The following is a 12896-nucleotide window of genomic DNA, read 5'->3' on the forward strand; positions in this document are numbered from 1 at the left end:
TCTGGACAATAAGAGCAGGCTCAAACTTTTCTCGTGTTGTTCTCAGCATCATTGCATCTGGAACCATCACGTAATGGTTCCCAGAAATATAATTCAGCAAATTAATTTAAAAATAAAGCTGAGGTGCAAGTTATGTTACCATTGGGTAGTGCTTATTTTCTGTGAAATTACAGTTAGTATATTCAAACTAACCTGCTGAGCAACAGCATTCACACTTGGGGTTTCATTGTTGCTTTGTGACAACAGAGTTCCAAGATCCAATGAGTAAGGTCTGGCTCTCTTAGTTCCTCTGTCATGAGTATATGCCCCGATCCTTGAATCTTGTGTCTGGGATAAACTAAGCTGTGATTTCAGTCGCTCAATTTCTTTCGCCATATTTACAATGAGCTCAGGATTAAAGTGTCCTTCTCCAGTCTGGGAAGAGTTAAGTTCCAGCTGTTCTTTCAAAAGACTGATGATAGTCTCCGAGTTTTGGAGCTTCACTGTTAATTTTCTGATCTCCTCACTCTGGCCCAACGAATTCAGATTTTCCTTTCCTTCCTTCCAACATACCCGCAGCGATCGGTCCTCTCTCACACTTTCTTTCTGCTTAGCATTCTCTGAATTCAGATTAAGTAATGCATTTCTGTCAAAGAGATAATTCAAATTTAAATGCATAATATCATCAGTGGTTAATATATATTAGAAATCCAATACACACATACACTGTACAATCCAGATAGGAATAATATAGGGCTAAGGATATCAAAATACTGTAGCATATTCCAATGGTCAAGTTCTGGTATTGCAGATAATTGACAGGTCACACATTCAAAACTTTCGTTAAAACAAACCTGCTTCACCACGGTTTCATTCACCACAAACTGTTTTCCTACTTTCTGTTCAATAACTATTTGTTGAAATCAGATAATGAGTGATTAAGAAATACAACAGCTCTAAAATTTTACAAATCTTGTTGTAGAACTATGGCTTACTTGAAATGTTAGCCTTGTTTCTCCGTTCAGAAATGCTGTGTGACCTGTTCAGCATTTCCAGCATTTTCTACTTTTGGACAACTGCAGATCTAGTTTACTTAATTTGATTAGCTGGCTCATTGTCTGAGAGAATGATACAGAGTGATCAAATCTCTCCCCCATATCACCACCTTATTAACTGATAATAGTTGTGTTTATTCAAGTGATTAGCCAGTTGATCAATTAACATGGTCACACTCAGAAGTGAAGTATATGGTCCTATGTGGGAACAACCAACAGTTAAGAGTTACTTCTATATTATAATAAGATTAATTTGTATTAAATCAGATTCCCGTTAGCTGCTATTTTAAAACTTTCCTTTGCCTTTTGCATTTTAATTTAATCTCTTCTCTTAGTTGGCCATTTCCCTGACTAAAATGGGCAAGAGATTGGTGCTAATTAACTGCGTAGTTATTGATGTTGGCAGTCTGCCGCCTAAGCCCATTTGGGGATTCTAAATCAGTCAGCAAAGGTTGACAGGGAATTTGGGGCAAGAGTGATCTGGTTATCCCTTTTTGAGACTTAATGGAGCAATCCCATGTGTCCTGATCCCCATAAGAATTAAACTTACCAGGGGGACTTTGTTTCTTCTGTTGATCCTGCTCTCACTAGCTTCAGCCTGTCAGGAAAGCTAAAACTACTTCCTGTGTCAGGGCAAACATTAAACTACCATTGGGAAAGGATCTGCATATTTAAGGAAGGACATCATAATCATTAAGGATTTGCTCCTGTAGAGTTGCATATCGTGGGTTTGGAACTGGCATCCAACAGCAAAAGCAACATGAAACCATTTTTGATTTCAGAAAAACCACCTTGTTCACTAATCTCCTTTAGGGAAGATGACTGCCACCTTTACCTGGTCTGGCCTATATGTGAATCCAGACCCAAAGCAATATGATTTGCTCTTAACTGCCCTCTTGACAATTAGGGATGCAGAATAAATGCTAGCCTGACAAGTGGCAGCCAGACTCTGTGAATGAATGAATAAGAGTTAATCTTTATACAGTAGGCAACAAAAACTCAAAGTTTACATATAAGTAACTAGTAGAAAGTGAGGACTGCAAATGCTGGAGATCAGAACTGAAAATGTGTTGCTAGAAAAGCTCAGCAGATCAGGCAGCATCCAAGGAGCAGGAGAATCGACGTTTCGAGCATGAGCCCTTCTTCAGGAATCCTTTCCTGAAGAAGGGCTCATGCTCGAAACGTCGATTCTCCTGCTCCTTGGATGCTGCCTGACCTGCTGCGCTTTTCCAGCAACACATTTTCAGATATAAGTAACTAGTAGACAGAAACTTTGTGATGACTTTAAGCAGCAATGTTGGGGTTGTTAGTTTTCAATGCCTTATCAATTTCTATCATCTTACTGATTCAGTTTTGAATAAAAGTGGGGCAAGCTGTATTCTGGGGAATTCAGGCTTGAAACTACACATGAAAATAATCCTGGACATACAAAGAGGTCTCTGGGTTAGCCTCTCCAGTGGTTGGAAACCCATGGCTATCATATGCTTAATCTAACTCTGCCTGCAGGACACATACAATTTTGCAGGGTTTTCTGCAATTAATTTCAATGGATAAATATCTGCACAGCAGTTGATTCCCCAAGGCTGCAATGAAAATCAAATGCAATAGTTGAATACCTTTACTGACAGTTTCATCATATTATTTACAGTCATAGTTCTATTCTCTATTCCCTTGCTATCAACCGTATTCCTATCCCTAGCCACTGTCTGACAACCTGTGCACGATTTGACCATCAATAGGGCTTCCAATCTTATATACTATCCAACATTAATAATTCTTCCACCTGCATACATTGCCTGTCTCTAACCCTGCTTCAGTTGCTATGAACCCCATATATGCTTTTGTTGGCTTTTGATGACTATACCAAATCTTTCTTGGCCAGACTCCTCCTTGTATCCTCCATAAACTTACACTCATCTAAAACTTTGCTACTTGTGACAAACTGCACACCAAATTTTGTTCAGCCGTTATCGCTGTGCTGGCTGACCTACATTGCCTTATGGTCTAAACATATGTTCATTTTAAAGCTTTCAAGATCCCACTGTAAAGAAGGCAGCTTTGATGATGGCACAAGTCATGGATAGGAATCACTTTGGACTCAAGTAAAATGCAAGGTTATGTACAGTCTGCTTCATTCTCAGATAATTGTAAGAGAAAGGGATATGATCATTGTCTGGGAAATAATTGGTGCTTTTATAGGAAAGGAAACAGTAAACGTAACTCCCCTTCTGTCGGTCACACTGCTGGATGCACATGAGTTGTCCACCATAATAATGAGTCTAAAAATTTGCTTTTGGGTAAAGGCGCATATTAGGAAAGTAAAGGTTGGGACCTAGACTCATTTTCCAAGTTACGTATTTCTTTATTAGTGTTAAAATTCAAAATCTCAAGTAAAGGAAAAAAAATCAACATGCCCATTAACATTTATAGAAAGAAAGGTCAGTTAATAACCAGAATGAACTCAATCTATTGGAACTTGGACCACTGAAACAAATAGGTTCATTTAGATTAGTCAGCTCCAAGGATGACAAAAGGAAAAATTGCTGATTCAGTAGCAAGTTGACTAAGGTGGGGGAAGAGATGGGTGAGGTTTGAGTAAGCTGTCATAATGTTCAGGATATTCGGTCGGAAACTCAGTTCAGGGTCAAACAAGATATCAAGGTTGTGAGCAGTCTTTCACCATTGTATACTGTCCAAAGGGAGAGAAAAGCTTGTGGATGGAGACAGGAAAGAAGTCAAAGATGATGATTTTGGTCTTTCCAACATTGAATTTGAGAAATTTTATCCTAATCTAATTTGATGTTGAACAAGTAGTCTGACAACAAGGTATTGGAGAATGGAGAGAAGTAGTGCAATGTTGGTCCAGATAGCAATATTTTGCACATGGCAGCGGTTATCAAGTCTGTGAATAATATTACCAAGAGGTAGCAAGTAAATGATAAAAAAGAAAGGGCAGGAACTGATCTTATACCTTTGTACAACAGCATCAATTTAGCTTGAAAACCAGCTTAACCTGCGCTTAGCCAGCACAAAATTCTCCAAGCTATAGAAATGTTATAGAAACTAGGCTTGACTGTAAAACGAGAACCCCAAATTTCAATAAATACAAGAAGCAATGTGTTCATTACCTCATCTCAAGCACTGAGGTGGATCCAGATGCTTCAATCTGTGCCTTCAGTTCATTTAGTTCATCTTCAACCAGTTTTTTCTGCTCTATTAATCCGTGCATTTCGAGTTTCATCTTCTGGAGCTGGACGAGACTATCTGTAGTGTTGGCCAACGTAATGTGAGACAGCATACTATTATCTGTTTTTCCATCAAATTCTTTAAGTCTAGAATCAGACAAAGCTTTCTGTAAAAGGTAAAAAAAAATTACTATTTCATAACATGTTAGTCACAAATAAAAGTAAAATAAATAGATTCCAGTAGGTAATTCTGGTAAGGTCCCTTTAAGAGTTGGTCTGTATTTCACATACTTTCTGTCCCACTTTAATCACCAGTCTCACTTTGATGTCTCTTTACCCTTTAATTCACTGATCACAGTATGAATTGGGATGATGCTTCATCACCCCTTAGTTACAGAAAGTAAAATTAACTATGTTCCTGATCATTATCCAGTGACCCCTTCTGAAATTACTGTACACATTTTGAACAATATATGATAACAACATTGGGTTCACAGTTAAACATTCTGACAACACACACCAGTTGCAATGAGGACTCACTTTCTTCAGGAAAGGAGGTGGGAAGGGATATAAAGGAGTAAAAGAGAAAATATATTTTCAAAAACAATTGGTGCCACACTGTCAAAATCAGTGAGTCACTGAGTTAGTCACTATTCTTTTAAAAGCTGCTAAAATGCAGTGTTCTTAAATTGAAAGAAAAAAATAAAATGTTTGAATATTCCTTTAAAAAGTATGTTTTATTTCAAAGCAATAAAATCCTGAATAAGGTGATGATGGAACTTGATTCATCATCCTTTGTTCTGGCTCCCTTCATGTACTGTAATCAATGACCTTGCTGTTTACAGTGCCACCCTGTGGTGATGTATTTTCCTTTCTGAATAAATTAACTTCCCGCCAGAAACTATTCAATGTTGAATTTTAAATTATATTTGTGTAAGTTCATGTTCCCTTGTTGCTCACTCACCCAACACCTCCTTTATGATTAAACTGGGCAATATTCCACAAAGGGAAAGTGAGGACTTCAGATGCTGGAGATCAGAGCTGAAAAATGTGTTGCTGGAAAAGCGCAGCAGGTCAGGCAGCATCCAAGGAGCAGGAGAATCGACGTTTCGGGCATAAGTCCTTCTTCAGGAATCACAGGGGTCCACTAATCTTCGACCATAACTTCACTAGGAGACCTGCAAGGCCCTCAAATGAACTGGGGAACCAGGTTAAACTTTCTCACTGCTGCTTCATGTTGTTTCCCCAATTTCCCATTAACTTCCTCTGTGGACCAGTGTATTTGCTAATTCTCTCTCCATTTTTCCTATTCAGTTCTGATGAAGGACACAGTTAAAATAGTTAATCTTTTCTGATGTATAGTTAATGACTGACCAGCATTTTTTATTGTTTTTAAACAGAAACGCAACATTTGTTAATGCTTCCTTCTCTTTGTGTACTTTGGTATCACGGTATTGTGGAACCTTCTTCTTAAAAGTCACAAATATCCCTACTAGAGGCTCTTCCATCATATCCTGTTCAAACTCAGTCTTACATTTGAGTCAAAATAGAACAGTGGCTCAGTGGTTAGCACTACTACCTCACAGCACCAGGGAGCCAGGTTCGATTCCAGCCTTAGGTAACTTTGTGTGTGTAGTTTGCACATTCTCCCTGTGTCTGCACGGGTTTCCTCATGCAGGTCAGGTGAATTGGCCATTCTACATTGCCCATAGTGTTAAGTCAGAGGGAAATTGGAGGGTCAGAGTGGACTTGTTGGGCTGAAAGGCCTGTTTCCACACTGGAGGGAATCTAATTTAATCATATCAGAACTGTGGAAGTTATTTTTTTTAAAAAAACGGTATCCTCAGGAATGTACAATAATTTAAAACTCAATCTTGGTTTCATATTTGTGCTGTTGAGAAAGTGTGTTGGTAACAACTTTTCTATTACAATCATTGTGACCTACAGAACCACTAGTTTTGTGTCCACCTGAACAAATACATTTTTAAAAGATCACGTATCCCTTTGTGCAGTTGGTTGGGACAGGCTAAATGGGTAGAGCAAGCTCTTTTTATGTTCCGAATAGATTTTATTGAGATAGATTCAGCTGTTGTCTATGATGTTACCTGCTGATTCTGCTCCATAAGTGTTAGATGCTTTTTCAACACATCATGATGGGCATTGTCTGCACATTGACCGCTCCCATCACCTGCTGCATTCTCCCTTTGGTGCTCTAAAGGAGGGTTCAAGACAGAGTATATAAATGGATGATCATGTCAAATGGTTGACACTTATTCATTTCAAGAACAAAACAAAAATCCTTTCCAAATTTACAAACATTTTTAAACAGGAATCTAGATTAACTATCACCAGTTTAAGATTACATATTTTATTTAAATTATAGTTGCAATGTGTTCTGAAATAGTAACACTTATCTTCCCAGGGGATTAAAATATTAAAGCATTGTGTTCATATTCCCTGTTTCATGGTGTTAATTAAAATCCTCAACCTCAGACTGATGAATAGCAAAACACTTTTGCTACTGTGGGTAGAATATCAGTTGGATTTGGTTTTATAAACCATCTTTTCATTACCAAGCTAAAGCTCTTCCAGTTGTATTCCTGGAATCTCGAATTGGGTTGTACTGAAAGCAGATGCTTTGATCAAACAAATCAGACCAAACCACAGCGAAGGGCCACCCTCAATGAAACTGATTTCTCCTGCTGTCTCCTCAACTACTCATTAAAGAGCAAGTGAAATCAATTTAAATGCCAGAGAACACAAGAAATTATTTAAAAGGAATGAAAGGTGAAATATTAGTTGCAAGTGCACCATAATTGTACCCTGACATTTAGAGATTGAAGCTACTGAATCACAACACTTTATTCTGTAGCAAATATATTATCATGCTGCCAAATTTTATTTGACAGTCAATGCATGGCACATAAGCTGGGCTTTTGTAACAAGGGTCTCTGTAAAACTACACAAATTTCACAGTTCTGCAATATGGACTATGTTATTCTTTTATTAGATAGCCTGGTATTCTGCAATGTAGAAGCAGATGTTCACATTTTTGGAACATATCAAAACAAGGAGGACTTCATTATTCAATATAAATTAATTGAGGAGAAAGTGAGGTCTGCAGATGCTGGAGATCAGAGCTGAAAATGTGTTGCTGGAAAAGCGCAGCAGGTCAGGCAGCATCCAGGGAACAGGAGAATCGACGTTTCGGGCATAAGCCCTTCTTCAGGAATGCCTGAAGAAGGGCTTATGCCCGAAACGTCGATTCTCCTGTTCCCTGGATGCTGCCTGACCTGCTGCGCTTTTCCAGCAACACATTTTCAGTTCAATATAAATTAATTGCCTGGCAATGATATTGCTAAGTGCACATAGCAAACATTTGCAATATAATATGAAAGGACAGATTCTTGATTTGCAGTATAGGTGAACAGACTAGGTTTGCAATACAAATGTAGATATCAGGGGTTTCCAGTGCTAAAAATGGATATTCGACTTTCAATTTAAGTGGGTACACTGAGGGCTTCAGTAAATATTTGTAGTTTTCAGCCTCTCACTATTTTGATGTTAAGTAGCTTACACGTAAAATATTCAATTAAAATATGTGTTGTCTTTCCAGTATGGGTGGAAACAAAAGCACTTAACAGGCTTCCTTTAGCCCCCAACTGCTGAAACCGCAAATAGAAAATTTTAAAAGCAATGTTGAAAGAACATTTATAAAAGATGAAAATGCTCTTCCAAAAATGAGATCAGGTTGAAATTGGCCAGCAAAAAATTAGGGAAGAACCAAAACATTGGCCTGTCTTTTCACTTTCAGATGTTGATTGACCTAGTGTGCATTTCAGCAATTTCTGACTTACTTCAGATTTCCAGCATCCATGCCTCATCCCTTTCTCTCTCGACTACAATCACTTTAATGTGTAACAGAAGCAGATCAAATTAAATAACTCACTTTATCAACGGAGCTTGATGTTCACATTACAGAAAAGCTGACTGAACCTGTTCAGAGTTTTTAAAGAGACAGCCATGCTTGCAATCAGCCAGAGTCTAAGAAAATTTGGGGAGAGTCAAAGCCACATTCATAAGGCTGTCACTGTACTAAAATTCACTTTGAAGTGCTTACCTCTAATTCAATTTTTAAAATACGCTCAAGTTTTTTTTTAAAAAAGCAGCTTTTCCTTTTACTGCTGACCCTTATAAATTGGAATTTTTTCATATATTACCCCAAGTCTCTGCTCTGAAGAAATACCTAATTTGAGGGTAATGTGAAAAGCATCAAAAAAATTCAGGCACAATGCCTACTTGCGGTTATCATTCCTGCAACTCTGAAGCAGCATTTGTTTCAACCCCAGAATGAGTACTCAAATTTTACTTACTATTTAGGCTTCATTTGCCAACCCTAGTTATACGTAGAAATTTAGAGTACAGGAGGAGGTCATTCGAACCATCATGTTTGTACCAGCTCCTGATAGAGCTACCTAGCTAGTCCCATTCCCCAACCCTACTTTCTGTAGTCCTCTAAATTCATCACTTTCAAGCATATATGCAGTTCTCTTTTTTTTTTGAAACCTCGCATGGAACCCACCTCCATCACTCTTCCAGGCAGCTCATTCCAAATCCTCAGAACTTTGAGTCAAGACATTTCCCCTCATTTTACTCCTAGCTCTCCTGCTGACAGTCTTGAAATTGTGACCCTTACTTACTGATATACCAACTGATGGAAATAGAATATCCTATCAAAATTAATACCTCAATAAGACCAGCTCTGCATCTTCTCTGGTCCAAGGGGAATATGAGCTGGAGAATACTTAATTTTTCTTCATTCATGGGAAGAGAAGATCGCCAGCCAGGCCAGCATTTATTGCTCATCCCTAATTGCTCAGAGGGCAATTAAAAGTCAACCACATTGCTGCGGGTCTGGAGTCACATATATGACAGACTTGGTAAGGATGGCAGTTTCCTTCTCTAAAAGGAGATTAGTGAACCAGATGAGTTTTTTTCCAACAATCGGCAATGGATCCATGGTTATCTTTAGGCTCTTAATTCCAAATTTTTATCAAATTCAAATTCCACCATCAGTCTTGCCAGGATTTAAACCTGGGCTCTTTGAATATCAGCTAGATCTATGAATTAATAATCTAGTGATAATACCACTAGGCCATCACCTCTCCTTAACTGACTGGCTCCATTCACTCACCACTGATGACGCATCATGTCCATCAATCTGGAGCAACATATCCTACACTGACTGCCCAACTCTTCATAGTCAAGCATAATCTATAGTCAAGCAACCTTTCCTTATCATCTTCAACACTTTTATCACTAATGAGCAAATGTCCAGAGTAAAGTACGAGAATATGACTTTTCAACGACTTGGAGATTTATCTCTCATGTTGCTCAAAGCAATTTAATTTTCAATTGCTGAAAACTGCAGGACAATTCTGGAGAGTTGGCAACTGTAGTCCAATCTACTGAAGACCAAAACCTAAGCCAGATGTCAGATCCTACACTACTGAGCCTCAGCCCAAAGATGAGCCAAGAGAATTGAAGAGGAAACAAAGAAACAAATGTCTAGCCTGTAGAAAAACACAATTTTCTGCGTAAAATATTTGAATACTCATTTAAGGCTAAATTTTCCACTTGCTCTTGGCAGGTCCTTGTCAAGCTGAAGGATACACCATGAAACTGCATGCACAGATCCTAAATTTTCCATCTGTTCATATTAAAAGTGGAGAATCACCTGCTTCACGTACATGTATAATTTTCTAAAGTGCACTACCAATGTGTAAGGATCTGCAAAAGTGGCATACAGGATTACTCTTGAGTCTACACAATGTTTCATAATTGTGACAGTTCCCAAGGTGATTAGATATACATTGAGTACATCAAAGTTTTGTGATATTAACAGGTAGCTCAGAGTTTGTAATGCTAGTAAGTGTGAACATAGAATATAGGAGCAGTAGACCATTCAACCCTTCAAGCTTGTTCTGCCATTCAATCTGATCATCACTGATCATTAACTCAGTTCCTTGGTCCTGCCTTCTCCCCTTACCCGGTGATACTTTTAACCTTAAGAACTTTATCTAACTGCTTCTTGAAAACATTCAATGTTTTAGCCATAACTGCTTTCTGTGGCAGAGATTTCCACAGGCTCACCACTCTCTAGTTGAAATAGTTTCTCATCTCAATGGCTTACCCCTTATCCTTAGACTGTGACCCGAGGTTCTGGACTCCCCAGGCATTGGGAATATTCTTCCTGTGTTTACCCTGTCTAGTCCTATTAGAATTTTGTCAGTTTCTGTGAGATCTTCCCTCATGCATCTAGGTTCCAATGAATTCAGCCCTAAATGATCTCTTCATACTTACGTACCTGAGATTTGCATTGGGTGTTTCTTGAAGTTTTCAATGTTAGTGGGTATACCAGAGGTCTCTAGTGTAAGTGGCTATAATTTAAGTTTGCATTGCAAATTGATGTACGAGGAGATTACAGCATAATTGGCTATACCAGATTTGCATTGTGCAACACACTAGCAAACTCATTCAGTCTCATCCTATTGTCTGATAATCTGATACTAATCAATGTTCTACATTGTATACATTATCAAATGACTTCTGCTTTCCTCTGTGGTGAAGCAGGTGGTATTTTATGCCTTTGAAACTCTTTTAAGCTTTATCACTGTAAACCACATCAATGAAATACCAACACAATTATTCACAGTGAAGAGGGATTTTTTTGTAACCCTGCTATGCGTGGTACACCCGGAAAAGAATTGAAATTCCCACAGCTTTGGATTACCAGCAATATTTCCCATTTATGACGTTGTGCAACAGGTCCTACAGAAATCACTTGGAAACTGAAGGGACTGATTCACACTGGAGTATGATGGACTGAGGAGTCATTTTTCACACTATCCAATTGGCAATGCTTCAAATGAGTATGGACAATGAATCTCTGCAGGCTATTTCAACAAGAGTGCATTACATCAAGTTCCTACTCAGCACTGTGCATGTGAAATTTCCACCACAGACCACTGGTTGGCCATCAGGGTTTTGGCTGATTCCATCATATCCTTCTTTGCTCAGCAGCACTGTTATGGTCAAGTAGCTCAATCAGGTACGATTAATGAACCAAATAAAGACTGAGAATTGTATTCGAAAATTTTCTCTCACACAAGCAACTAACTCTTTCAGGAGCTGAAAATCTCTGTGAATGGATTGATGTTTCCTGACTCAGATCAAAGATTATTCCTATTGTACTTAGAAGAACTTGGTTCAAAAGTAATTAAAATTATATTTTATTGTGAACAGAAAGGCATTAAAACAGACAGACTAGAATTGGTCTTCTAGCACAAATTTATCAATACATACAAACACCAAATAAACCTGAACCGAGCCCATGCTTATTGCATGCAGTCTAACGAAGCTTCAGGGTCATTAGCATAATTTTAACATTTCTTGGATTGACCAACATTTAAAATGCTGATTGAGCTCCTATAATGTTAGGCACAATTTTAAGCTTTTTCAGATTATCTTGTAGAGTAATCTCTGTAATTTCTAGCATGAAATTTGTAAGCAGTGTTTGGGCAGTGCCAATTCTCTTCACCAAACTCTATTACTTTTGTTTGTAGAGGTGGATCATGCAAATAGAATTCCTGCTCTTCAACCTTTGTTAAAAGCAACTGAGAAAGAGAGGGCAAGTCATCCAGAAACTTTGAAATGTCCCAATGTGGGAAAGTGGGTGGCCAGATAGCAATTTCCCATCACATTAGTTTTTGCTGCTCCTCTTCTAAACACTCCCAAAGTTACTGGTTCCTTGCTGAAGTAAAATTACCTTCCAAAAATTCATTCCCACATTCAGTGTCAACAGGCTATTGTACCAGGGTTTTGTGAGCATTACAACCATCGCCAATTGAAAGGTCATCTGACATTTATACATGTATATTGCCAACCCAGGCAGCTATTGGTAGTTAGCTCTCCTGTGAATATTCCACTAAGGTTGACTGCAGTGCACCTACCAGCACCTTAACTGAGCCCTACTAACTCAGCATACATCAAATTAGAGCTTCTTTTGTATTTGACAAACCTGATTGTCGAACAACAAATTTGACGAACAACAAATTGATATAAAACAAATCTGTTTACTTTTGCTGGCCTCAACTTTGAAGTTTAAAATCTTTTCCGTTATTGAAAAAAAGATTAACTTTGAGTACCTTAAGATAGAATACAACACCAGAGAGTAAATGTACTAAACTAGATGCTTGTCATTACAACGTATCAACAGATATCTGTTTTATTTAATCATCGTGTACAAGTTATTCTCCACACAAGCCCGAACAGATCTGTAAAAATGTCTACTCTATTGTTCCACAGCAAGTTGGCAAAGACACTGGGTTAGTGAAGTGCCAATCCATATATAATTGAATTTCCCAAATGCAGTTTCTGGGCTGTGCTAGTAACCTCCATTGAAATGCACCCGCATCATGTTTGAAGATATCAAATGAAATGAAATGAAGATTACCATGCTTTCAACTCTCAAGAATGATAAATTGGTTTTGCAACCTTCTGAGGATTGTGCTAAATTTGCAAAGGGTAAATTTGAGTGGATTTACAGATCCACCTTAACCACAGATTACAGGGAAACAATACTGACTGCTTTATATATACCGAGAGTGTGGTGCTG

At 38.2% G+C, this 12896-nt stretch overlaps 1 protein-coding gene across 13 annotated transcripts in view; it reads right to left on the reverse strand.

Moving 5' to 3' along the window:
- Positions 1-12896, reverse strand: part of pde4dip (phosphodiesterase 4D interacting protein) — a 256882-nt gene that overhangs the window by 99843 nt on the left and 144143 nt on the right. For all 13 annotated transcript variants that reach the window (XM_087990719.1, XM_087990726.1, XM_087990715.1 and 10 more), the window contains 3 exons: positions 6325-6431; positions 4163-4386; positions 193-625 (listed from right to left, as the gene is read on the reverse strand). In XM_087990719.1, coding sequence (XP_087846845.1) covers positions 193-625; positions 4163-4386; positions 6325-6431 — 764 coding nt within the window. The remainder of the gene's footprint in view (positions 1-192; positions 626-4162; positions 4387-6324; positions 6432-12896) is intronic.

Source organism: Chiloscyllium plagiosum, unplaced genomic scaffold (genome assembly GCF_037043375.1).
Source record: "Chiloscyllium plagiosum isolate Xiang-an unplaced genomic scaffold, Cpla_swu_hap1 HiC_scaffold_9, whole genome shotgun sequence".
Taxonomy (NCBI): domain Eukaryota; kingdom Metazoa; phylum Chordata; class Chondrichthyes; order Orectolobiformes; family Hemiscylliidae; genus Chiloscyllium; species Chiloscyllium plagiosum.